Source organism: Polypterus senegalus, chromosome 9 (assembly GCF_016835505.1).
Source record: "Polypterus senegalus isolate Bchr_013 chromosome 9, ASM1683550v1, whole genome shotgun sequence".
NCBI classification, from domain to species: domain Eukaryota; kingdom Metazoa; phylum Chordata; class Cladistia; order Polypteriformes; family Polypteridae; genus Polypterus; species Polypterus senegalus.
In genome coordinates, this window is record NC_053162.1 from 133,511,943 (window position 1) to 133,537,623 (window position 25,681).

The 25,681-nt window shown below is 36.4% G+C and overlaps 1 protein-coding gene across 7 annotated transcripts in view; it reads left to right on the forward strand.

The window, feature by feature from the left end:
* Positions 1 to 25,681, forward strand: part of usf1 (upstream transcription factor 1) — an 84,196-nt gene that overhangs the window by 43,677 nt on the left and 14,838 nt on the right. For all 7 annotated transcript variants that reach the window (XM_039763925.1, XM_039763926.1, XM_039763928.1 and 4 more), the window contains 3 exons: positions 843 to 930; positions 12,097 to 12,155; positions 14,821 to 14,915. In XM_039763925.1, coding sequence (XP_039619859.1) covers positions 843 to 930; positions 12,097 to 12,155; positions 14,821 to 14,915 — 242 coding nt within the window. The remainder of the gene's footprint in view (positions 1 to 842; positions 931 to 12,096; positions 12,156 to 14,820; positions 14,916 to 25,681) is intronic.

Sequence of the window (25,681 nt, forward strand, 5' to 3'; positions counted from 1 at the left end):
GTGATGAATGCTATACAGATGTATTTATTGGCAACAGCATTTAGCCAAAAAAGAATATTGTTAAAACATTACACTACAATGCGCTGTCCATCAATATTGTAGTAAGGAAAAAGAACTAAGTAAATAAAATTGATGACTGACTTGAAGTACCTCCAATAATAGTCTTTTTGGCAATATTAAGCTGTATACCAATAAGCAAGGTCATATCAATATCCCTGTATTTCAGTTACTATAATTTATCAGGAAAAGTCTTAATACAATCCATCCCTCTTGAGGTCTACCTATACAAGAAAATATCTAAGTATGTCATCAATAAGTAGAAAAAGACTATGAATACTGTTATCATACACAACATATGCATTGGTACATCATCTGACCCTAGCTATGAGTAGTTCCTATAACTGATTAGAATGTGTAAAATTTGAATTTTATTTTATTGTGCAATGTACTATAAAGCAAACACTTATTGGTGATTTTGGTGGGATATGAAGGTCTGACACCAACCTGTTGTGGGCCTCCATTCTGTGATTCTATTACAAATCAATATGCAAGTTTAACAGAATTATAAAGAAAATTCTGTAAGCCAAATTTATTTATTACATGCGCTTATTATTTATTACATCCATTTATGCTATATGAATGAACCATTAAAATTTTCATTGTCAATCATAAGACTTCATTGTCTGTTAAGTACATATTTTGTAGTGTTCACATTGGAGGGTCTTTCTAACTATTAATTTTATAGAAATGCTTTAAGATCATTTATCTGAGCTGCACAGCTTTGCATGTGAATGTCTTAAAAACATTCAGACTTTGTTTTGATTGTCATTTGTCCTCCTTAGGTCAGTTGTATGTTATGATGTCACCACAAGAAGTACTAAGTGGTGGAAACCAACGTTCCATTGCTCCAAGAACTCAGCCTTACAGCATGTAATTACTTTCGTTTTATTTATTATTTATCAATACTATCTCAGATGTGAAAAGAGAGTCAATATATCTGTCATTTAGAAACACAAACAAAAGGCTATTAAATCTATGTTGTCTGTTGTCTAATTGGTTAATTAGTTGTTTTTTGATACTTTAGTCTGACCAAACCCTTTTCTCTTCTTCATTTGTTTTTGTTTTGTTTTTACTTATAATGGTTTTTAAGAATTTAAAAAAATTACACAGCTAATAATGAACCCACAAATTACATGCAGCAAGGGCAAATTCTTCCTGCGTGCAGAAAATACAATACTGGATACAGTTAGAATGATGGAAATTGGAAGACATAACATTTTTATAATTGTCATTTTTTTCTATACAGTGGTGTGAAAAACTATTTGCCCCCTTCCTGATTTCTTATTCTTTTGCATGTTTGTCACACAAAATGTTTCTGATCATCAAACATATTTAACCATTAGTCAAATATAACACAAGTAAACACAAAATGCAGTTTTTAAATGATGGTTTTTATTATTTAGGGAGAAAAAAAATCCAAACCTACATGGCCCTGTGTGAAAAAGTAATTGCCCCTTGTTAAAAATAACCTAACTGTGGTGTATCACACCTGAGTTCAATTTCCGTAGCCACCCCCAGGCCTGATTACTGCCACAGGCCTGAGGTTTCAATCAAGAAATCTCTTAAATAGGAGCTGCCTGACACAGAGATGTAGACCAGAAGCACCTCAAAAGCTAGACATCATGCCAAGATCCAAAGAAATTCAGGAACAAATGAGAACAGAAGTAATTGAGATCTATCAGTCTGGTAAAGGTTATAAAGCCATTTCTAAAGATTTGGGACTCCAGCGAACCACAGTGAGAGCCATTATCCACAAATGGCAAAAACATGGAACAGTGGTGAACCTTCCCAGGAGTGGCCGGCCGACCAAAATTACCCCAAGAGCGCAGAGACGACTCATCCGAGAGGTCACAAAAGACCCCAGGACAACGTCTAAAGAACTGCAGGCCTCACTTGCCTCAATTAAGGTCAGTGTTCACGACTCCACCATAAGAAAGAGACTGGGCAAAAACGGCCTGCATGGCAGATTTCCAAGACGCAAACCACTGTTAAGCAAAAAGAACATTAGGGCTTGTCTCAATTTTGCTAAGAAACATCTCAATGATTGCCAAGACTTTTGGGAAAATACCTTGTGGACTGATGAGACAAAAGTTGAACTTTTTGGAAGGCAAATGTCCCGTTACATCTGGCGTAAAAGGAACACAGCATTTCAGAAAAAGAACATCATACCAACAATAAAATATGGTGGTGGTAGTGTGATGGTCTGGGGTTGTTTTGCTGCTTCAGGACCTGGAAGGCTTGCTGTGATAGATGGAACCATGAATTCTACTGTCTACCAAAAAATCCTGAAGGAAAATGTCCTGCCATCTGTTTGTCAACTCAAGCTGAAGCGATCTTGGATGCTGCAACAGGATAATGACCCAAAACACACCAGCAAATCCACCTCTGAATGGCTGAAGAAAAACAAAATGAAGACATTGGAGTGGCCTAGTCAAAGTCCTGACCTGAATCCAATTGAGATGCTATGGCGTGACCTTAAAAAGGCGGTTCATGCTAGAAAACCCTCAAATAAAGCTGAATTCCAACAATTCTGCAAAGATGAGTGGGCCAAAATTCCTCCAGAGTGCTGTAAATGACTCATTACAAGTTATCGCAAACGCTTGATTGCAGTTATTGCTGCTAAGGGTGGCCCAACCAGTTATTAGGTTCAGGGGGCAATTACACAGGGTGTAGGTTTGGATTTTTTTTTCTCCCTAAATAATAAAAATCATCATTTAAAAACTGGATTTTGTGTTTACTTGTGTTATATTTGACTAATGGTTAAATGTGTTTGATGATCAGAAACATTTTGTGTGACAAACATGCAAAAGAATAAGAAATCAGGAAGGGGGCAAATAGTTTTTCACACCACTGTATAGAAAAAAATGACAATTATAAAAATGTTATGTCTTCCAATTTCCATCATTCTAACTGTATCCAGTATTGTATTTTCTGCACGCAGGAAGAATTTGCCCTTGCTGCATGTAATTTGTGGGTTCATTATTAGCTGTGTAAATTTAAAAAGTGGATATTACTTGACTGCTAATGTTATTTGAATTATAATACTGGTACAGTCAACCCTCGTTTATCGCGGTTAATCCGTTCCAGACTCTGCTGCGATAAATGAATTTCCGCGAAGTAGGATTCTTTATTTATAATTTGAATATTTTCACAGTTAGAGCATAGAAAACCTGTTTACAACCTTCTAAATACATTTTGTAGCATTATTAGAGCCCTCTAGACATGAAATAACACCCTTTAGTCAAATGTTTAAACTGTGCTCCATGACAAGACAGAGATAACAGTTCTGTCTCACAATTAAAAGAATGCAAACATATCTTCCTCTTCAAAAGAGTGCGCGTCAGGAGCAGAGAATGTCGGAGAGAGAGAGAGAGCGAGCGAGCGAGAAAGAAAAGCAAGCAATCAAAAATCATTAGGGCTGTTTGGGCTTTTAAGTATGCGATACACTGCCAGACAAAGCAGCTACAAGGAAGGCAGCAATGTGAAGGTAGTCTTTCAGCATTTTTTAGAAGAGCGTCCATATCCTCTAGGCAAACAGCCTCTGTGTAAACAGCCCCTCTGCTCACACCCCCTCCGTCAGGAGCAGAGAATGTTAGAGAGAGAGAAAGACAGGGACAAGCAAACAATCAAAAATCAATACTTGCTGTTTGGGCTTTCAAGTATGCAAAGCACCGCATGAGAAGCATATCGTATATCATTGAGGAGTTTTTTTTTAAATATGTAATACGTGCTCTGATTGGGTAGCTTCTCAGCCATCTTGCAATAGCGTCCCTTGTATGAAATCAACTGGGCAAAGCAACTGAGGAAGCATGTACCATATATATATTTAGATATGCATACATTTAAAATCCGTGATAGAGTGATGCCGCGAAAGTTGAAGCAAGATATAGCGAGGGATCTCTGTACTTATTTATTTATTGAAAGATATGCCCAAAGCCAACAAATATTTCAGTAGATGTTACTACCAGTTTTTAGTGAACTCCCAAAAACACATTACAAAAATTAAAATGTGGGTTCACATGATAACTTTTCTCCCCACCCGCCAAACCACCCCACCCCCACCAAAAGCTGAGTTAATGATTTTTAGGATCGGAAAGCAATCACTGCATGCATAAAAAGAGGAACAATTATATGTGCCTGAGAGTTTAAAGAGAGAGCACTTTGTGTTTCCTGCATAACTAAAACACTAGTGTTGAACTGTACAAACAATTTTTGTACTAATCTATTAAGTGTTAATTTAACACTGTGAATTTGACATTGGCATTGTCCTTCATGCTCTTAGCACTAGTCACCATTACCTTAAGAGCAAGGTGCAACCCAAGGCATACCAAGCAAGTCCTGTGATGTCAGAGTTGTTTTATTTAGGCAGATAGACATGACTTCAACAGAAGGAGCTTTTTGCATTATATCTAAATAAACCTAAAATATTTATTTAATATGTTTTATAATATAGTCTGTAAAACTCAAACAATGCTTTCTAATACAAATCACATACTAAAACAATCTGAAGACAGACAGACATGAATAAACTGCAACTATCAAATGTGCAGCACTTAAAAATATGTTGTTCAGATTGATGTTATCCAGTAATCTATATAAGAAATATATACAAAGTCTTCTATGATTTGTGAAGACATTAAATGCAATAATTGGCCAATTTTTGTTTTCCCCAACTATACTTTTTTTGCTCCTAGAGGCTAGTTGCCTGTTCTATTCCCATCTTTCTTCTATTTAAATTAAAATACTGTGGGTCTTTTCTCACAGTAATTCACAAATAAAAGAAATGAATGTAAATCTTTAGTATATGTAATGATCTTTTTATTATTTTCTCCTCTTGTTCATTATTTGCAATATTTATATTCAAAGCAACTAAAAAATAACCTGTAAAATAAATCAAGTGTTTATCAAGGAAGTAAAATCATGATGCAGTACAAACCTTTAAGTTAAAATAGATGAAGCTTTATAATGTATAATTATTTCCATTACAAGATGGAATGATTAAAAAAAAAAATAAGATGGTGAACAATGGAGTGTGCTGGCCTCAACTTTAATGCAGAAGCCTAGATGAATGCAGTAGGCAAGAACAGTTGGTCATGTATCGACATGCAAGATTATAATATAGTCTGTCAAGGTAAAACTAAACTTTTTGTCCTTTTCACCCCTTTAGAGTTGGAGAAACAAATAATTAGTATTATGTAGTTTAATTTGTGTTAATTCAATAGCCAGCTAAAAAGTATGCTGCATAAAAATCTGCAGGTTATCAAAGGTATCTAATATAGTCATTACGGAAACTAAAAAGACTCTTTAAATAATCTATACTAATAAAAGGCAAAGCCCTCACTCACTCACTCACTGACTCACTCACTCACTCACTGACTCATCACTAATTCTCCAACTTCCCGTGTGGGTGGAAGGCTGAAATTTGGCAGGTTCATTCCTTACAGCTTCCTTACAAAAGTTGGGCAGGTTTTATATCAAAATTCTACGCGTAATGGTCATAACTGGAAGCAGTTTTTCTCCATTTACTGTAATGGAGATGAGCTTCAACGCCGTGGGGGCGGAGTTTCGTGTGACATCATCACGCCTCCCACGTAATCACGCAGTACATAGAAAACCAGGAAGACCTCAAAAAGCGCTGAAGAAAACATGCATTATATAATTGAGAAGGCAGCGAAACAATAAGAAGCGAGCGAAGTGACATATACAACCATATTCATGAGTTCTGCTACTGAAACAAAGCACGATGTAAACCTACACTTTAAATTAAGTTCATAGACAGGCTGCCGCTGGCGTTTGTAATTTAGTGCCTGCCCATATAAGGCCGTCCGTCAGCGGCAATCCAATAGCAAACTCCCACTAAATATTCACGGGTGAAGGACTGTGCTTATGGAGAGGAAGATGAGATGGTCAGTGCACAGATAAAAGGCAACAGTTCCAAAGAGCGCTGAACAAAAACCGAATTACACAATTGAAAAGGCAGCAAAAAATATGAAGCGTCTCATACATACAAGCATATTCATAAATCCAACTACTGCGGAAACAAAGCACACGTTGGAAAAAGTCAATGTCCCGCTACAGGAAGACAGTGTAAAAAAAACCCGTGCATGCAGTGTGTCAGGTCTCAGATAAAGAAGAAGACGAGCTGTTTATTGATGCAGTAAGAAACGAATCGATGAATGAAACCTGTTATCTTTACAACGATTGACAAACACGGAATGTAACTTGAACACAACACACCCTACAAATATGAACCTGATTGAAAGAAATAATGATAATCAAATCCTTGATGACAGCAACACTCAGTAACACTCACAAAACAAATACTGTATATTGACAGTCATGTTACGTTATTTTTAAAATGTTCCCTTTTCTTTTTCTAGCTTTTTTAACACACTACTTCTCCGCTGCGATACGCGGGTACAGTCATGTGAAAACATTAGGACACCCTTTGAAAGCATGTGGTTTTTTGTAACATTTTTAATAAATGGTTATTTCATCTCCGTTTCAACAATACAGAGAGATTAAAGTAATCCAACTAAACAAAGAAAACTGAAGAAAAGTCTTTTCAAGATCTTCTGTAAATGTCATTCTACAAAAATGCCTATTCTAACTGAGGAAAAAGATAGGACACCCTCACATGTATTCCCTCTTAAATTGGCTCAGATCTCACACAGGTATATCACACCAGGTGCACATAATTAGTAGATCGTTACTCTGCATGTTGAATGAGGCTTGCCCTATTTAAACCTCAGACATTTAGTTTGGTGTGCTCCTGACTGTTGAAGTGAGAGTGAGCACCATGGTGAGAACAAAAGAGCTGTCAGAGGACTTCAGAAAAGATTGTAGCAGCCTATGAGTCTGGGAAGGGATTTAAAAAGATCTCAAAAGATTTTGAAATCAGCCATTCCACTGTCCGGAAGATAGTCTACAAGTGGAGGGCTTTCAAAACAACTGCCAACATGCCCAGGACTGGTCGCCCCAGCAAGTTCACCCCAAGAGCAGACCGCAAGATGCTAAAAGAGGTCTCCAAAACCCTAAAGTGTCATCTCGAGAACTACAGCAGGCTCTGGCTACTGTTGATGTAGAAGTACATGCCTCTACAATCAGAAAGAGACTGTACAAGTTTAACTTGCATGGGAGGTGTGCAAGGAGGAAACCTTTGCTTTCCAAGAGAAACATCGAGGCCAGACTGACATTTGCCAGAGATAAAGTTGACAAAGACCAGGACTTCTGGAATAATGTTCTTTGGACAGATGAGTCCAAAATTGAATTATTTGGACACAACAGCAGAGGACATGTTTGGCGTAAACCAAACACAGCATTCCAAGAAAAGAACCTCATACCAACTGTGAAGCATGGAGGTGGAAGTGTCATGGTTTGGGGCTGCTTTGCTGCAGCAGGACCTGGTCAGCTCACCATCATAGAATCCACGATGAATTCTACTGTGTATCAGAAGGTGCTTGAAGAACATGTGAGACCATCAGTTAGAAAATTAAAGCTGAAGCGGAACTGGACCATGCAACATGACAATGACCCAAAACATACTAGTAAATCAACCAAAGATTGGCTGAAAAAGAAGAAATGGAGAGTCCTGGAATGGCCAAGTCAAAGTCCAGATTTGAATCCCATTGAGATGCTGTGGGGTGACTTGAAAAGGGCTGTATGCGTGCAAGAAACCCCTCAAACATCTCACAGCTGAAAAAGTTCTGCATTGAGGAGTGGGGTAAAATTTCCTCAGACCGATGTCGAAGACTGGTAGATGGCTACAAGAACCGTCTCACTGCAGTTATTTCAGCCAAAGGAGGTAACACTCGCTATTAGGGGCAAGGGTGTCCTATCTTTTCCTCAGTTAGAATAGGCATTTTTGTAGAATGACATTTACAGAAGATCTTGAAAAGACTTTTCTTCAGTTTTCTTTGTTTAGTTGGATTACTTTAATCTCTCTGTATTGTTGAAACGGAGATGAAATAACCATTTATTAAAAATGTTACAAAACCACATGCTTTCAAAGGGTGTCCTAATGTTTTCACATGACTGTATATATATATATATGTGTATATATATCCCGATCTACATACTCGAATAATGGATACTTTATTCGCCATCAGTGATTGTTTTGGTAAAGCCATACTCAGTGTATTCATTAGATGAACGGTAAAAAAGTAAGGGCAAGGGGAGGATGACTTATTGAGGCATGCAGGCTGTAGTGCGCCAACTCTATCTGAATTGCGCGATCACATTTGAAAAATATATCTTTTCAAGTTCTATTTAGTCCATATGTGTCAAACTCAAGGGCCGGGCCACATCCGCCCGGCGTAATTATATCCGCCCGAGATCATTTTATATACTGTATTATTGTTATTAAAGCCCCGGTATATGAAGCGCTGGTAACACAATAAACTACAGGTCCCATAATGCAGCGCTTCAGCTGCCTTGCCGAACAGTTACCGCGTTAATCAAGTCTACCTTAAGATGCTGCAAGTTATTGCGAAGCTAGCTCACACGATGCTGAAGAGAAAAGTTGATTCTGAAAATAGAGCCTTTAAAACCGATGGGAGGCTGAGTATATGTTTACTGAACCCGTGTGTCTCATTTGTGGAGCTAATGTGGCTGTAATTACAGAATTTAATCTAAGACGGCACTATGAGACAAAACATCAGGGTAACCTGAATGCAATGCAGAAGATACAGAAAGCAGAATAATTAAATAAGAATCTGACACTTCAGCGGACGTTTTTACCCGTGCACAATCACAAAGTGTTTTCAAGTGAAGCTGCTTTTATGGGAGACACAAATGCACCAGTGCACCTTGCCCCACTTTCCCTGTTGCCAAGTAATGTTAAACCAAGTCGTCACTACGGTGTTCCCAAATCGCACTTTGCTGATAAACTGAGCGCACTGCGCACTGAGTTTGCACGGCGCTTTGGTGACTTTGAAGAACAAAAAGTCCGTCTACATGCGGCTCGAACCTTGTGCATGTTTGGTAGCACATATCTGTGTGAGAAGCTCTTCTCAGTGATAAAGACTAACAAAACAGCACACAGGAGTCCCCTCACTGATGAGCACCTGCAATCCATCCTGAGAATCTCCACAACACAGAACCTCACACCAAACATAAACGAAACTGTTGCCAAAAAGATGCCAGGCGTCCAGCTCTAAAATGACATATGAGCAAAGACAACTGAATGATTTGATTTGTTATTGCTGAAAGGAACACATTTTATTTATATTTCCAGGTTTTGTTATGCAGCATGTTCATATTTGAATTTGTATAATTTTGACAGGATATATTTTTATGGAGAGCAAAATCTTTTGGGATATTTAAAATCTAAGTTTATTTTTTATATAAAATTACATAAGAGTAAAGAAATTTGAATGTTTGTTCTTTTAACGTTTACTTTATTTCTAACTTGTATAATTTAGACAGGATATATTTTTATGGAGAGCAAAATATTATAAGTTGTTTAAGGTTTGAGTTGATTTATTCACGAATAATATTCCTGTCTGTTTTACCATTCCTACCAAAGATATTTCTGTCGACTAAATAAAAATTCCTTCTATTTAAAATTTAAATAGAACTTGAACAAATACGATAGTTCATAATATCCACGCAGACTTGCACGTAAGAGCGGAGTCATCCGTTTTAACAAGCAGCGTATTGCACTGATACTGAAATAGCTGTGTGTGTATATATGTAGATATGTATGTATATGTATATATATGTTTATATATATGTGTGTGTGTATGTATGTATATATATATGTATTTGTGTGTGTATGTATGTGTGTATGCATATGTATGTGTATATATGTAGATATATATATGTATGTATATATGTGTATATGTATAGATATATATATATATATATGTTTATGTGTGTGTGTGTGTAAATATATATATATATATATATATATATATATATATATATATATATATATATATGACAACAACACTCATCACTCACAACAGTGACAAAACAATTACATTGACAATCATGTTATGTTATTTTCAAAATGTTTCCTTTTCTTTTTCATTGCTTCTTTAACACACTACTTCTCCGCTGCGAAGTGCGGGTATTTTACTAGTATATATATATATATTATACACACTCACCTAAAGGATTATTAGGAACACCTGTTCAATTTCTTATTAATGCAATTATCTAATCAACCAATCACATGGCAGTTGCTTCAATGCATTTAGGGTTGTGGTCCTGGTCAAGACAATCTCCTGAACTCCAAACTGAATGTCAGAATGGGAAAGAAAGGTGATTTAAGCAATTTTGAGTGTGGCATGGTTGTTGGTGCCAGACGGGCCGGTCTGAGTATTTCACAATCTGCTCAGTTACTGGGATTTTCACGCACAACCATTTCTAGGGTTTACAAAGAACGGTGTGAAAAGGGAAAAACATCCAGTATGCGGCAGTCCTGTGGGCGAAAATGCCTTGTTGATGCTAGAGATCAGAGGAGAATGGGCCGACTGATTCAAGCTGATTGAAGAGCAACTTTGACTGAAATAACCACTCGTTACAACCGAGGTATGCAGCAAAGCATTTGTAAAGCCACAACACGCACAACCTTGAGGCGAATGGGCTACAACAGCAGAAGACCCCACCGGGTACTACTCATCTCCACTACAAATAGGAAAAAGAGGCTACAATTTGCACGAGTTCAACAAAATTGGACAGTTGAAGACTGGAAAAATGTTGCCTGGTCTGATGAGTCTCGATTTCTGTTGAGACATTCAAATGGTAGAGTCAGAATTTGGCGTAAACAGAATGAGAACATGGATCCATCATGCCTTGTTACCACTGTGCAGGCTGCTGGTGGTGGTGTAAGGGTGTGGGGGATGTTTTCTTGGCACACTTTAGGCCCCTTAGTGCCAATTGGGCATCGTTTATGCCACGGGCTACCTGAGCATTGTTTCTGACCATGTCCATCCCTTTATGACCACCATGTACCCATTCTCTGATGGCTACTTCCAGCAGGATAATGCACCATGTCACAAAGCTCGAATCATTTCAAATTGGTTTCTTGAACATGGCAATGAGTTCACTGTACTAAAATGGCCCCCACAGTCACCAGATCTCAACCCAATAGAGCATCTTTGGGATGTGGTGGAACGGGAGCTTCGTGCCCTGGCAAGATGCTATCCTATCAATATGGGCCAACATTTCTAAAGAATGCTTTCAGCACCTTGTTGAATCAATGCCACGTAGAATTAAGGCAGTTTTGAAGGCAAAAGGGGGTCAAACACCATATTAGTATGGTGTTCCTAATAATCCTTTAGGTGAGTGTGTATGTATGTATGTATGTATGTATGTGTATATATATATATATATATATATATATGTATGTATGTATGTATGTGTATATATATATATATATATATATTACAACATTTGAATTATAATTAAAGAACATGATTTGACCTGCAGCAGCGGGTAGAGAACTCCCAAGTCTAGAAATTTTGCGTTACCAATTTGGCCTAAACTCTGAAAGTCTTGTGCTTCATGTACCTAAAGTTTGAAAACATCATAGTGTCTCCCTTTGGAGGCAGACTATTAATGACTGTGATGTAATTTATGTAGATGATCTATTTGTATAGGTTTTATCTCTTATGAAAAGAGATGTAATGTTTAAATATTACAAAGTTGAACAATATTTTTGAAAATTTCAAGCAAAACAACTTTTTTGTGTTCAGTGCTTTTAGTTGAGGATGTCTCGGATCCTAATCGCTTTGAAAGTTTAACAACTCTGTTTAATAGCGAGTGCTGAAATAGCAGGTGGCATGGAGCAGTACCTAGAGCACTATACTTTAAGCACAAGGTTGCCAGTTCAGTTGCTGTCTCTGCATCAGTTGTTCTAGTTGACACTGAGCAAGTTGCTTAACCTATTGTTCTCCACCTGACAAAAATACCATAAACCATGTGTAACATATCCTTATCTTGTAAGTAATCTTGGATAAAAGTGTCAGCTATGTTTAACCCCCATGCTAGTCCTGCATGAGTTACTGTATGTTCTGCATGTTTTTCTAGTAAATCAGATGTGCCTCGGACTTCAAGAGATGAAAAAAGACGAGCACAACACAATGAAGGTAAAAACAAAAATTACCATTTCAAAGCCAGTATTTAGGTGTCTTAAGTAAATTTTCTGAAATCTTGTGCACATGTACATCGTCATTTAATGGTAACTCAGCTTTTTTGTATGTTAACCCCCTTGTTTAAGGGGAATTATTAAGTGTTTTTGTTTTTAATTGACTTGTTGATTAAGAAGTTAGCATGCTATTTTTTGGTAGGTTGTAATAAATACATACTGTTTAATAAATATAGGGCTGAGAGAGTATTTCAGGTGTAGACTGGATAATGAACAAGAATCTTTCGCTGGTTGCATTAGCAAATTGTCATTTTAAACAGCAAAAAAATAACAGAATAAAGATTGAGCAATTGATTATTCTACCAAGCAGTGGATCTTTAACATATCCAATAAATTTGTTCTGTGTGACTGAGCAACAAAACCCTAGTCTAAAATGAACTGTAAATTGAAATGTAGTGTGGTACTTCCATAAGTCAGTTAAAATGTTTTATCAGTTAAAAATAAAATGCAACATGTATTTGGTAACAATGTCAAATATATTAATTTTATTTGAAACCAGCTATAACCTCATTTTATTTAATTGTTGGCATTTAATGACATTTTCATATGTTTATCATAACACTGAACCAAAATATTATAATTTACTTTATGTAATGAAAAGATTAACCCTTTACTCATTTACCTGTTTAGCTTCATTTTTATGTGAAAGTAAAAGTAGCTTCCTATTCTAAGAGGTGTTTTTAACATCTTGTTAATTGGGAAGAAAAATTAAATGTCTAAAAAGTAAACACAAAAAGAAAATATTACTGGAGTAATACAAATAGGCTTATTGATTTGGGATTTGTTTGGCTCTTGCTTCTTAAAAAAAAAAAAAAAACACTAATAGGTGCTTTCCAAGTTAGAAATGATCATTCCCCAAAGAGTATTGAAGAAACCTGATTTAATGATTTATGATGTGTTGCTGTATACTTAAAACATGAGCAGCATGTCTAAAATCATAATAAAATGAGTTTGTCGTGTACATTATACAATGAAATTCATACTTGCATGTCTCTGTGTGTACTTGACAGAAATACAGTTCAGAAAATAAGATATTCTTGGCATGCAACCTATGTATTCAATATGTATAGTATTTGAAAGTGTATATATTTATACACACTGTTTGTTACAATCTTTGAATTCCTATAATTGGCTGCTTTACAACTTGTGGGTAGAAACTATTCCTGAATAGTTTGTGATATCTTGAGGAGAAGGAAGCTGGGTACAAATAATTTGCTGTGCTCTACAGTGTTAAACTAACAACGAATGATCTCAGATACAGGGAATTGAAAAGGTAATGGCAAAATAAAATGCCTACAGTAGGATTAATAGTTTTTGCTATGCTTGGTGGGTGCAAGAACAAAAACTGTTTAACATATTCAGCACAGCTGATACACTATAATTATATGTCAGAAGTATTTTTTAATTCAAAACAAACTTTTGTATGTTTAGTAATATTTATTTTTTTCTACAAATGTTAATACTGTAATTCATTTACTCAATACTGTACAGTTTAATAATAGCACATCTGTCAGTGTCAAAGCTTTTTTTTTTCTTTTTTTATAATTGTTTTGCTCATGTTTTATTGGTCATGTTAACTTGTTTTTATTAAAAAAAATACAATTGTATGGTTTTCTAATGTGTTGACCATTCTGTCAAGGTTTCCTTAGAGCCATAAATGCACTAATACTTTAAGCATTGAATTAGAGGTTTACTTTTTTGTTTTAAATACTATGGTAAATATAGCATTTTTGTCTATAGTTTACTTAAATGTAAGAATAGGTAGTAAATTAACAAGCTATAAGCAGGTGAAAATATATCATGATTTCAGTAGTGGAAAACCACCATAATACATGACTTGACTTGCCTTTTGCTTTTATATTATGATGTGGTGGTGATTTTTCACCTGTAAACTGAACCAGGTCTGGAGCAGAAACTTAATTTTTTTAATGAAAATTAATAATGTAGTCTAGTTGCATTTAGGTTAATATCTACATTTTACCTGTTTTTGTTACAGAAAATGTCAGAGTTTAAAGTAGGGTCATCAGTCTTAAAAAAAACTCAAACAAATGTCACTAAGTCACTAATCATTTGAACTGTTAATGATCAGACCCTTTGATGGTTGGAAGCATAATTTGCCATATTACATAGCATTCAGTATTTGTACCATTGTTGGTTCCCTTTTATCTGTATTATAAAATCTGTGTTGATTTAATGTTTCTCTTTCATGCACAACATACCATCTGTCACCAATTTAAAATTGGCAACATTTTCTAATTGAACTATGAAAATAATCATGTTTTAGCATTGAAATATTTATTCTAGAAGCTAGCACTTTTTCAAAAACTGCATGTTGGGAAGGAACATGCTCAAAACCTTAAATTAAAATCCTTCATTTTCTCATCTTACTATGCATTGATAGTTTAAAGAAACTGGTTGTCTGCTATGATACACAGTTCTGCAACCTATTATGTATTTGTAGTAGTTCACTAACACTTGGCGTCTGGATAAGCAGATTAACAAAAGTATGAAAGATGTTATACAGATAGTTCATGGTAATTTGAGCCCAGAGTATAACATTCAAAAACGTGAATATACCTGGTTTTAAGTCATGTTCTCCTTTTCAGTTGAGCGTAGGCGAAGAGACAAGATTAATAACTGGATTGTGCAGTTATCAAAAACCATTCCTGATTGCACAATGGACTCAACGAAAACAGGGCAGGTAAATATTTTCTGAGCAATCTTTAAAGTGTAGGCTTAACAGTCATTCTTTGAGCACCTTATTGTTTTTAGTATTAATGTTGATACAGTTAATGAGTTCACACTTTTTAGCAGTACTTAAGGGTTGGGTATCCCTTAGGAGTGTGCGATATGTATGTCTACGATATGTTAATTGTTGTTTTACAATGTGTGAGCTGAAATTATCAAGCACGTTACTCACTTTGCAAAACTCAATCAAAAACATGCCTTGAGCGTCTACGTATTCACTGTCTCATGTAACCTAACAAGATAGACTGCTGCATGTGCGCAAAGCAGCAGCTTAGGTGGAGAAAATCCTCTCTGTGGGTTGCAGGATGGGGCAGACACAAACCTTGGGGGGGAGAGAGGTGCAGAGCTCAGAGGGGCTTGCACATACACAGCAGGGTTAGGATTTCAGACCTGCCCATGTGACATTCTTTTATTTGCTTAGTTGGATGTGGGTGGTTCACCATATCTCATCCTGTTTGCAGCTGTGGGGAGATTTAACTCGATCTGCCAAAGCACTTCTTTGTTTTCCTCTTGTAATTATTGGTTCAAAAAATGATACTTAAGCTTTAAAATATTAAGTTATACTGTATCTTTTAGAATGAGTTTATTTCTGCTGTCTTCTGTTTAACATTTGGGTGTCAACCGCATTCAAAGCCTAACAGCTGTAATAATGTAACAATATGTTAACAATACATTTAAACAAAAACTGCTACAAATATGATAACAGAATTGAAACCATTACAATAGCAACTATAATAGAACTCATGGCAATGGTGAGTTTGGTAGCGGTGTCCAAGTATTTTACTTTTTTTAAACTATCATCCTGAGATATCTTGTGTCTACTCAATCCGAGAGGATTTATACCAAAGTACATGCAATTATATATAAGCATGAGCAGCAAAGGGCTCAGAAAGAAAAGGAAAAGGTGGCTAAAGCTTCATCAAAGTCTAAACTGGCCTCAAGTTCATGGTACAGCCTTCCAGGACCCAACGCTGCAGTATCCACTCCAGCAGAGAGCGAAAGTGTGAGCAAAACTGCAAGTGAGGTAGGTAAGAAGAATTTCTTTATTCCAGGAGGATTATTGGAACTTAGTATGTCGTTCTTATCCCTGCTGTCAACTACAGCAAATAATCCACCGTGAGTCGGCAGCATCAACTCATACTAGACTCACAGCTCTACCTACAGAGCCCAGAGAAGACCAGAACAAATTGTCCGAGCTGAAGATAATGATTATTGCACTCAGTGGGGACATAAATTATATAAAGAGGTATATTAAGGATATAAACAAGAGAAACGAGAAACAGCTTCAGGATATAAAAGACCTAGAGAAACATTTAAGTACTAATTTTACTGCAGTCTTTTTAAAGAAATTCCAGAAAGAATTGATGAAAAAATACATGAAATATGAGTAATGTTGAGAATACAATTAAAGTACTTGGTGCTCATCTTAAAGGTTTTACATTTTTAGTTCTCTGGATGTAGCAAAAAGTGCTAAGAGGACTGATCCCAACAATTTTTTTTAAACATGTTCATGAGTCATATCATGTCCTGGCAAGGCAAAGAAGATTCTGCTTGCAGCTTGGTCCATTTGTAATGTGACTTTTGCCGTGACTATATGTTCTATTTCCTTTTCCGAAACTTTTTTTTATAATACAGTTTTTCCATTGAATATATGTACTGTACATTTTAGTAACCAAAAAGTAACTAGTTACTTACAGTATGTCAGTTTTTTTTCTGAATCATCATACCCTTGGTTTATTGAATTGGCAATGTACTGTCATATGTTATCAGTCTCTAAGGAAACTGTTATCATTCCCTAGGTTTATTGTATTTGGACTGTGTTATTATTGGATCATTTGATATTTCAATTGTAATCTTTCCTGCACCACTGCTGGGGGTTGTTTTGTTTTGGATGTGCTCTGTGTCTTGACATGTCGAAGGACTAGAACATTGAGTGTGTGGTCTAGCCTCACTTCAGGAGGCAAAAAAAGGGGGAGGGGTTGGGGGGTAGAAAAAGAGCAATGTTATTTCTTATTTATCTTTTCTATCCCAATAACTGTTAAGTGCCAACATAACAATAGGCTCCATAGCCATAACACCTGGCAATAGTATAAAATCAAGTAAATGTACTACCTTAACTTAAGACTACAAAATTTACACAAAAGATCAGAAGCAATGTCTCTATGTCCAAACAGTGAACTTTATGAACTGGAATGTCAAAGGTCTCACTTTGTAGAGAAAAAAAGTATTCTCTCACGTTACTCGCTTAATAAGTAAGGAGCAGTTTCAGTTGCGCAGAGATTAGATTGGCTACATTTTTCCCTCTAGCTATACAAAGAAAACTAGAGATGTGGGCTTCTTAATACACAGAACAATTTCATTTTTTAGTATTAGATGTAGTATCTGATCCTGATGGACAATATGTCATAGTGATGGGTAATTTATTTAAAAACAAAGTGATTTTGATAAATATCTATGTACCTAATGTGGATGGTAGGGATTTCATCCAAAATTTATTTGCTTCTGTTCCTAATGTGAACACTCAAAATTATAATGGCTGGAGACTTTGTGTTTTAAATACAGACCTGGATATGCCTTCAGCTATAGTGGCAATAACATATAATACTGCAAAAATAATTACACAGGATGATATTCATCAGACTCATGCAGATTTTTAAATCCAATTTTAAGAGTATATTCCATCTTCTCACAAGTTCGTCATTGTTACTCAGTGATTCATTATTTCTTCATATATAATAATTTTTTGCCCATCATCATATCTTGCAAGTACAACACTATTGTTACGTCTGACCATGGGACTTAAATCACTGTGCCCTACACTTTCCTCTTATAGCTGCCTTTTTAACCATCTGTTATTATCTGAAGAGAACTATGCAAATTTTACATCCAAGCAAATTGATTATTTTTAGAGACAAATGCATCCTCCGAGGTCTCTGCAGTAATAATTTGGGGAAACTCTGAATGTATTTTTAAAAGGACAGATAATTTCACAGCGTTTTCACAAAAATAGATTGGAAACCAAGAAGACGTCACGGTTAAACAGCAAAATTTTCAGAATGGATACAGAATATGCCAGGTCGGTCTCCAGATGAGGCACTTCATAGGAAAAGACAGATTTTACAATCAGAATTTAACCTGTTGATAACTAAAGAAATGGAACACCTTCTATTTAAATCAGGGCATGATTACTATGAACACGGAGAGACGGCTAATAAATTCAGCAAATCCTCAAGGAAGAAATTTGCAATGCAGCAACAGTTGCCGCTAACACAGAGATAAAATCCTTGACCACAAAAACATAACCTACACATTTAGAGACTACAAAAGTCCTTATCTTCTTTAAACTCAGTGTAATAAGACATTTTTTTGATGTATTGCAGATATACAGCTATATACTCTTAGGGCAGAGGAACGGGATAAACCTCTGACATTCAGAATTACTAGACACTAGGATTGGTCTTGTCCATTTCAGGAGATGGACTTCTGAGACAGAACTTCGTTAGCAGCTGTGTTTTTACCTTTTTTTTTTAAACCTTTATTTACTCAAAATGAGGGACTTTGATTACAGCATATGCAAGTATATATAAGCATGACTGGCAGAAAAAAAGAAAGAAATGTTAAAGGTGGCTAAAGCTTCATCCAAGTCTAAACAGGACTCAAGTTCAAGATACGGCCTGGCAGAGACTGACCTGGAACAGATAGGCGAAAGAATGATCTACTGGGACTTGATAATAATAGTGCAAAGTGGTTGGAGACAGACTAACTATGCTGGAAGATGGATATAGACAAAATATCAGAATTGAAGGTCTCCCTGAAAACCTTGAAAGCCCAAACCCAGTGAATTTCACTGCTGAACTATTCTCTCAAATAATTGGAGAGGACTTCAAATCAGACACTGGGATATTGGCAGCTTACCGCATATGTGGATCGAATACCTCAAACCTAGAGGCCTCATTGTACGTTTCATTGAATTACAGTCTAAAATGAATCTAATGTCGCATCTCAGAATGAAACGATTATATTTGAAAATAACCACATTCACATTTTCCCTGATTTTTCGCCTTCAAGGGCTGCTAAACGGTGACGCATTTTACAGCATTAAATAGCGCTTACACAAAGCTGAATTTAAATACAGCCTCTTGTATCCTTCTAAATTAACAGTGGGTATTCAAGGCAAGTTAAACATTTTTAGTTCTCCGGATGAAGTAAAAAGTTGCTAAAAAAATTATTTTTTAAATACAATTGTTAGTTGTGTACTGGCAAGGCAAAGAAGACTGTACCTGCAATTTGGCCTATTTGCAGTGAGACTTTTGCCGTAATTATACATTTTATTTCTTTCCCTGTTGCTTTAATGTTTAAATCACAATTATAATTCTATTTGTATGTTTACTTGTGTGTGTGTGTGTATATATATATATTTGGGATTTGGTGAAGCTACAATGACATTAGTGAATGTGTGTGCTTGTGTTCACCTTGCGATGAGCTGATGCCTTGTCTGAGGATTTTGTTTCTGTCTTGCGCCGATGCTGCTGGAATGGGCGCATCCCCGAATTGATGGATGTAATCATTAAACATCCTTTTCAGAGATATTGTGGCAAGGTGTCCTTAGAATTAAATGGATGTTTCAGGCACACGTGTCGCATCGCGTGTATAAACCTGGTGCCTTACTTTTCAGCTGACAATATTGACTAGGGCTTATTTTTGGGGTAGGGCTTATATTACAGAGCAGCCTGAAAATCATGCTAGGGCTTATTTTCAGAATAGGTCTTATTTTCGGGGAAACACGGTAGGTGAAATAATGGAACAGCAAAATGAGATTGGATATATGGACATAGGTGATATGTCAGAAGTATGTAGGTATTGTAAGGCTTTAAAGTTTATGTCAGAGACTTGTACATCATCTATTTCATGTTGCCATCAAGGAAAAGTACTGCTGCTTCCCAATGAAGAGGCGTTTCCACAAGAATTCAAAGATTTGTTGTTTGGTGACAGTGAAATCCACAAGCGCTACAGGCAAAATATACACATCTACAATAATCTTTTCGCGTTAGCATCATTCAATGCACAAAACATTGATTTACACAATAATGGCCAATACGCCATGAGAATCTGTGTTCCCGCAACAATTACAGCTACAACAAGTTTAATTTCGAAAAAAACAGTTTGGTCAGGTGTATTTTTATGATCACGGAGAAACGATGCAACATAGAATCGAAAGACTTAAACGATCCGACGTAATAGAAATTATACAGACAATAATGGATACATGTCCATACGTCCAAAAGTATTGCACTTTACACAAAATTTATCAGCAAAACACGGACAATAGATCCAAAAGATCACACTCACATTTATAATAAACCCACATGTGACGAATTGTCAGTGATAATAATTTCGAAAGATGGAGATATCAAAGACAGTAGATATTCGTGTATATCCAAGGGCAAAGCATGATTCATCATTTATGTCAAATACATCGCCACATGCCGACCCTTTACTTTTTCCTTTGCTTTTCCCAGACGGTGAAACAGGATGGTCATAAAATATGAAACAAACACATTCAGAAAAGTGAATAACACCCACACAATATTTCGGGTCAAAATTAGCAATACGTTCCCATGTACAGGCAGTCCCCAGGTTACGTACGAGATAGGGACTGTAAGTTTGTACTTAAGTTGAATTTGTATGTAAGTTGGAATATTATTTAAATAAATGCTATTGTTGACCGACTGTAACCCAGTGCTCTGCCAATCAATGATGGAGTTTCACCTCTCTCTGACCTTTTTATTATTTCTGCTTTATTTTCAATGGTGATGGTGTTTCTCTTCTTTACTGTATCACCAGCACTTGCATCAGATTTGTGTTTCAGAGACATTCTTGAAGGGTGAAGACAAAAGGTTAAGATGAGCTCTTCTGCACAGCACTGTACACGCTATTACAGCAGGTAGGCACCCGTCGTCAACACGTCTAATGTACTGACAAGAGAACTTCCTGCTATGTGCGTAACAGTTCAAGCAGGTTTGCTATTGAGAATGAATGGGGGTGGCGAGGATGGGTTCATCACACGCCCACCACACAGTCACCTTCACTACAGTATGCTGCCTGCAGCGTCCGCCCACCTAGAATGAAAACGGTCCAGCCAAAGGCGGGTAGAGAATCTCCCACCGCCCCCATTCAACAGGCAGCCATCCAAGGCACACTACAATGCTACCCCCCGCCACCCTGTTCACCCTCAGTGGCCTCCGTTCAGCCACAACGGGTCACCGCTTGCCTGCGTCCAGTCAGGAGCAGTAGCTGCGGCGGCATAGTGGGCAGGCAGCGATCTGCCCCATCAAGCCTCTGTCCTGCACACGAACGATAGCTGTGGCCATGGTGACTATGGGCCACTGCTTACCATCAGGAGCCACCCGAAGGACACTACACTGTGTAAGCAGCGAAATTGCCCCCCTCCAGCCACCACTTGCAGCGTCCCCAGGCCGAAGATGACAGAGCAGCAGTTACTGAGGCACATGGGTTGCAGCTGCGGCTCCATTCGTAAGTTGTAGGTCGGATGTCCGTAACCTGGGGACTACCTGTATTTAACCCACTTCTGTCATCTCAACGTCTATCGCAACATTACATTATTAATGCGTATGTAAAAGTACCAGCTAATTGTCTCTTCTTTATTAAATCGAATCAAGCTAAACTTAGAATGGGACATGTGCAGGGTCTCATTGATCATGTTCAAAATTCAAATATCAGTAGACAAATTCAAAATAAGTAAAGCAGTAATATTACCATTGTCATATCAGGGTAGTCCAAGAGCATTGCAACAATTATATCGTGATGCAATGGTAATAACCAGAACTACTGGTCGACCAAATTTATTTCTTACAATGACGTGCAATCCACAATGGGCAAAAATCCGCAGCTTCTTGAGAACAGTGCCACTGGCTACATCGACTCTGGATATTCCGACTTCCATAAGTAGATTGTTTTATCAGAAAGTCTTATTTTTTTTGAATAAACTCAAAACGGTGTTTGGGCAACAAGTAGATCTTGACATGCCATTCGTATTAAAGCACTTACAGTTTCCCGTGAGAACAGCTTTTGCAATGACAATTAACAAATAACAAGGACAAGCATTTGAAAAACTCTATTTATAAGAGACAAAGAAAGATCTTCACTCACGGCCAGTTATATGTTGCATGATCAAACAAGGAATCAAAATTCAATACGATCTTGAAGAAAAGTTCATTCCAAATACTGTTTTTACTGAAGCTTTAAAATGAGAAGTGAACATATGCATATGTAACAATTCCCATGAAAAAAAACACTTTAAATTGTATTTCCAAAGGACCAAAACCGGCGGTTGGCGAGCAAAGTGAGCAGGGGCGGAGTCCCCTAGTATATATAAATAAAATTATACCTCAAACTTATCTACAAGCATTAATTACTGTTTTTCCTAAGAAAAATAAGAACTTATTACATTGTGCATCTTACAACCAATCTCACTTCTGAATAATGATGCTAAGTCCTAGCCAGAAGGACTGTGAAAGTGCTCTCTTCAGTAATAACAACACAAGACCAAACCAGATTTATTAAAGGTAGATGTTTGGCTTCCAATCTCCAACACCAATTTAATGTAATAGATTCACTCGTTAAGTCCAACACTCCAGACATCTTATTATCAAATGTTTTTTCTGTGGCCAAAGATATGGTTGAATGGGATTACCTATTCACCACTTTGCATTAAATTTGGGTTTGCTCCTAACATATGTGCATGGATCAAACTACTGTATACCAATCCAGAAGCTTCAGTTTGTATTAACAACACTATCTTGGACTACTTCAAATGAGAATGCGGTACTAGACAAGGATGCCCCTTGTAACTACTGCTATTCGCAATTGCCATTAAGCCTTTGGCTGTTCACTTACAAAATGCACCAGAGATAAATAAAGGGATTTCCAGAGAAGGACTTGAACAGGAAATATCACTATATGCAGATGATATAGTACGCTATATATTAGACCATCAAAATTCAGTGCTTGCAGCCCTAACTGTACTAGCAGAATTTCAAAAGATATCTGGACTCAAAATTAATTTGATCAAAAGTGTGCTTTTCCAGTGAATTCTCTAGCAAACAACATTAGATTGGACACCCTCCTTTTTATCATTGCACATTAGTTTAAATATCTAGGGGTAAACATCAAGTAAATAAACTCTTTTTCAATAACATTTTGCTGTTTTCATGGACTAAATTAAACAAGACGTGCATAGATGGTCTACCCTCCATCTTATTTTAGCAGGGAGAATTAACACTATCAAGATAAATATCCCCCCTAAGCTTCTGCTTCTATTTCAAAACATTCCCCTATACATTAACAAATAATTTCTTGGAATTCAATATATCCACACATCCAAAGGACGACCCTACAATGACCTAAATCAGAAGGCAGCATGGCTGTACCTAATTTTCAGTTTTATTACTAAGCAGCAAACATACAAGCTATAAAAACCTGGACACTGACACAAATAGATGAACACACACTAGCTTTGTTTGTAATTAGAAATGAAATCCTGCAGTACCTCTTTATATTCCTTGCTTTGTACACCAGTAAATACAAGGTATCATCAATATAGTAACCCAATTGTCCTTCATTCACTCAGAATATGGAACCAATGTAGGAAGCACTTCAATTTAGAGAATAGTTTATCTGTGGCACCTCTACATGATAACCACCTTTTTCTACCCTCTCAATCTTATACAGTTTTTAATGTTTGGAAAACGTGTGGGATTAAATCATTTAGAGATTTGTATATAAATAATGTCTTTGCGTCCCATGAACGATTACATTCTAAATTTAGTTTCCCATCAGTGCCATTTTCCTACTATCTCCAAATTAGAAACTTTGCTAAAAAAAATTTGCCTAATTTTCCTCACCTCCTACCTATTTCTATTCCAGAAGAGATATTGATCAGTCTTGAAGACTCGGACAGCATTTCTATAATATATAAAACCATTTTAAAGTCCCTTCCTTTTAAAGACCCCAAAGTACAGTGATGAAAGAATCTCATACTTAACATTTAAGAAAAAGAGTGGAAGGCAACCATGCAAAGAATTCACTCTAGCTCCATATACACAAAGCATTCAATTATTCAACCTAATTTTTTTTTTTATCAAGCACATCTATCTTGTTTAAATTGTCCAAAATGTTTCCAGGGCAAGATCCAACTTGTGAACATTGTAATCAAGCTATAGCTTCACTAGACCATATGTTTTTGGTGTGTATCAAATTAACATCATTTTGGACAAAAATTTTTAAATGTCTATCAGACAACATTGGTGTCACAATCACTCATAATCCATTAATAGCTGTGTTTGGTGTAAACTGTAATTGCTTTTGCTTCACTATTAACAAGCAGACTTAATCTTGCTTAACTGGAAGAATCGTAACGTAGCTCTGTTAAATCATTGGATGACTGATGTTATTTATATACTATGTAAATTGGAAAAAAGATCAAATTCCCTATTAGAGGATCTGTTCAAAACTTTTTTAAAACCTGAAATGATCAAATCATAATATTTTAGAATGAGCACTTTTATTTGGTATCCTTCTATACTACTCTCAGAAGTTTTAATCTGGCTGTTGGCATTCCTCTCATTCTCATTGGTGGGAGTTGAATTGAATTTAGTTTTGCTAAGTTCGACTTGATTGTATGGAATTTAACATGCTGTAAATAAATTGAATAAAAAAAGAATTACTATATTCTGTAAACTTAAATCAAAGTGGGAAAGCAGCAGGCCCCAATGGTAACACAGTGCAATTTTATAAAATAAAAATTCAAATAAGTTAGGTCCTCTATTATTAGCCACCTTAATAAAAACTAGAGATGACAAAAGTCTGCCTCAAACGTTACGCTAAGCATTAAGTGAGACCAGTCTCACTTCTGAATAATAATGTTAAGATACTCTCCAAAGTTCTAGTTTAGAAGGATTGAGAAAGTGCTTCCTTCTGTAATATCACAAGACCAAACTCAATTTATTAAAGGCAGACACATAGCTTCTAAATTTGATGTGAAGTGAGCCAACAGATGATCAACTAAAATGGGGCCTCAAACTCCAGCCTTCATTCAGTTTCTTAAATTGAAGCCAATTCTCGTTGCTAATTAAAATCACCACACAATCAGCTCTGTAATAGACATTAAGCCATCTGTAAGCTTAGAACACAGATTCTTCAAAACTTGTAAGGAAGATTGAAATATCTTCGTAGTATATGTTTAATTATCCCATCCACCTATCCTTCCCTTGTTGTGCCAGCCCCAGCAAGAATATAGCACGACTCAGGAAAAATCTGTGAACGGAGCACCAGCTTCTCGCTAGCGCGGTGGCACCATGTCCTCACATGTTTAATTATTAACAATATAGATTATTTAAGTGAAGTTAAAGTTTTATCTGTATAATAAACATTTTGCTACATTTCATCTTAATGATATCGTCATATGTAAATACAGTGGTGTGAAAAACTATTTGCCCCCTTTCTGATTTCTTATTCTTTTGCATGTTTGTCACACAAAATGTTTCTGATCATCAAACACATTTAACCATTAGTCAAATATAACACAAGTAAACACAAAATGCAGTTTTTAAATGATGGTTTTTATTATTTAGGGAGAAAAAAAAATCCAAACCTACATGGCCCTGTGTGGAAAAAGTAATTGCCCCCTGAACCTAATAA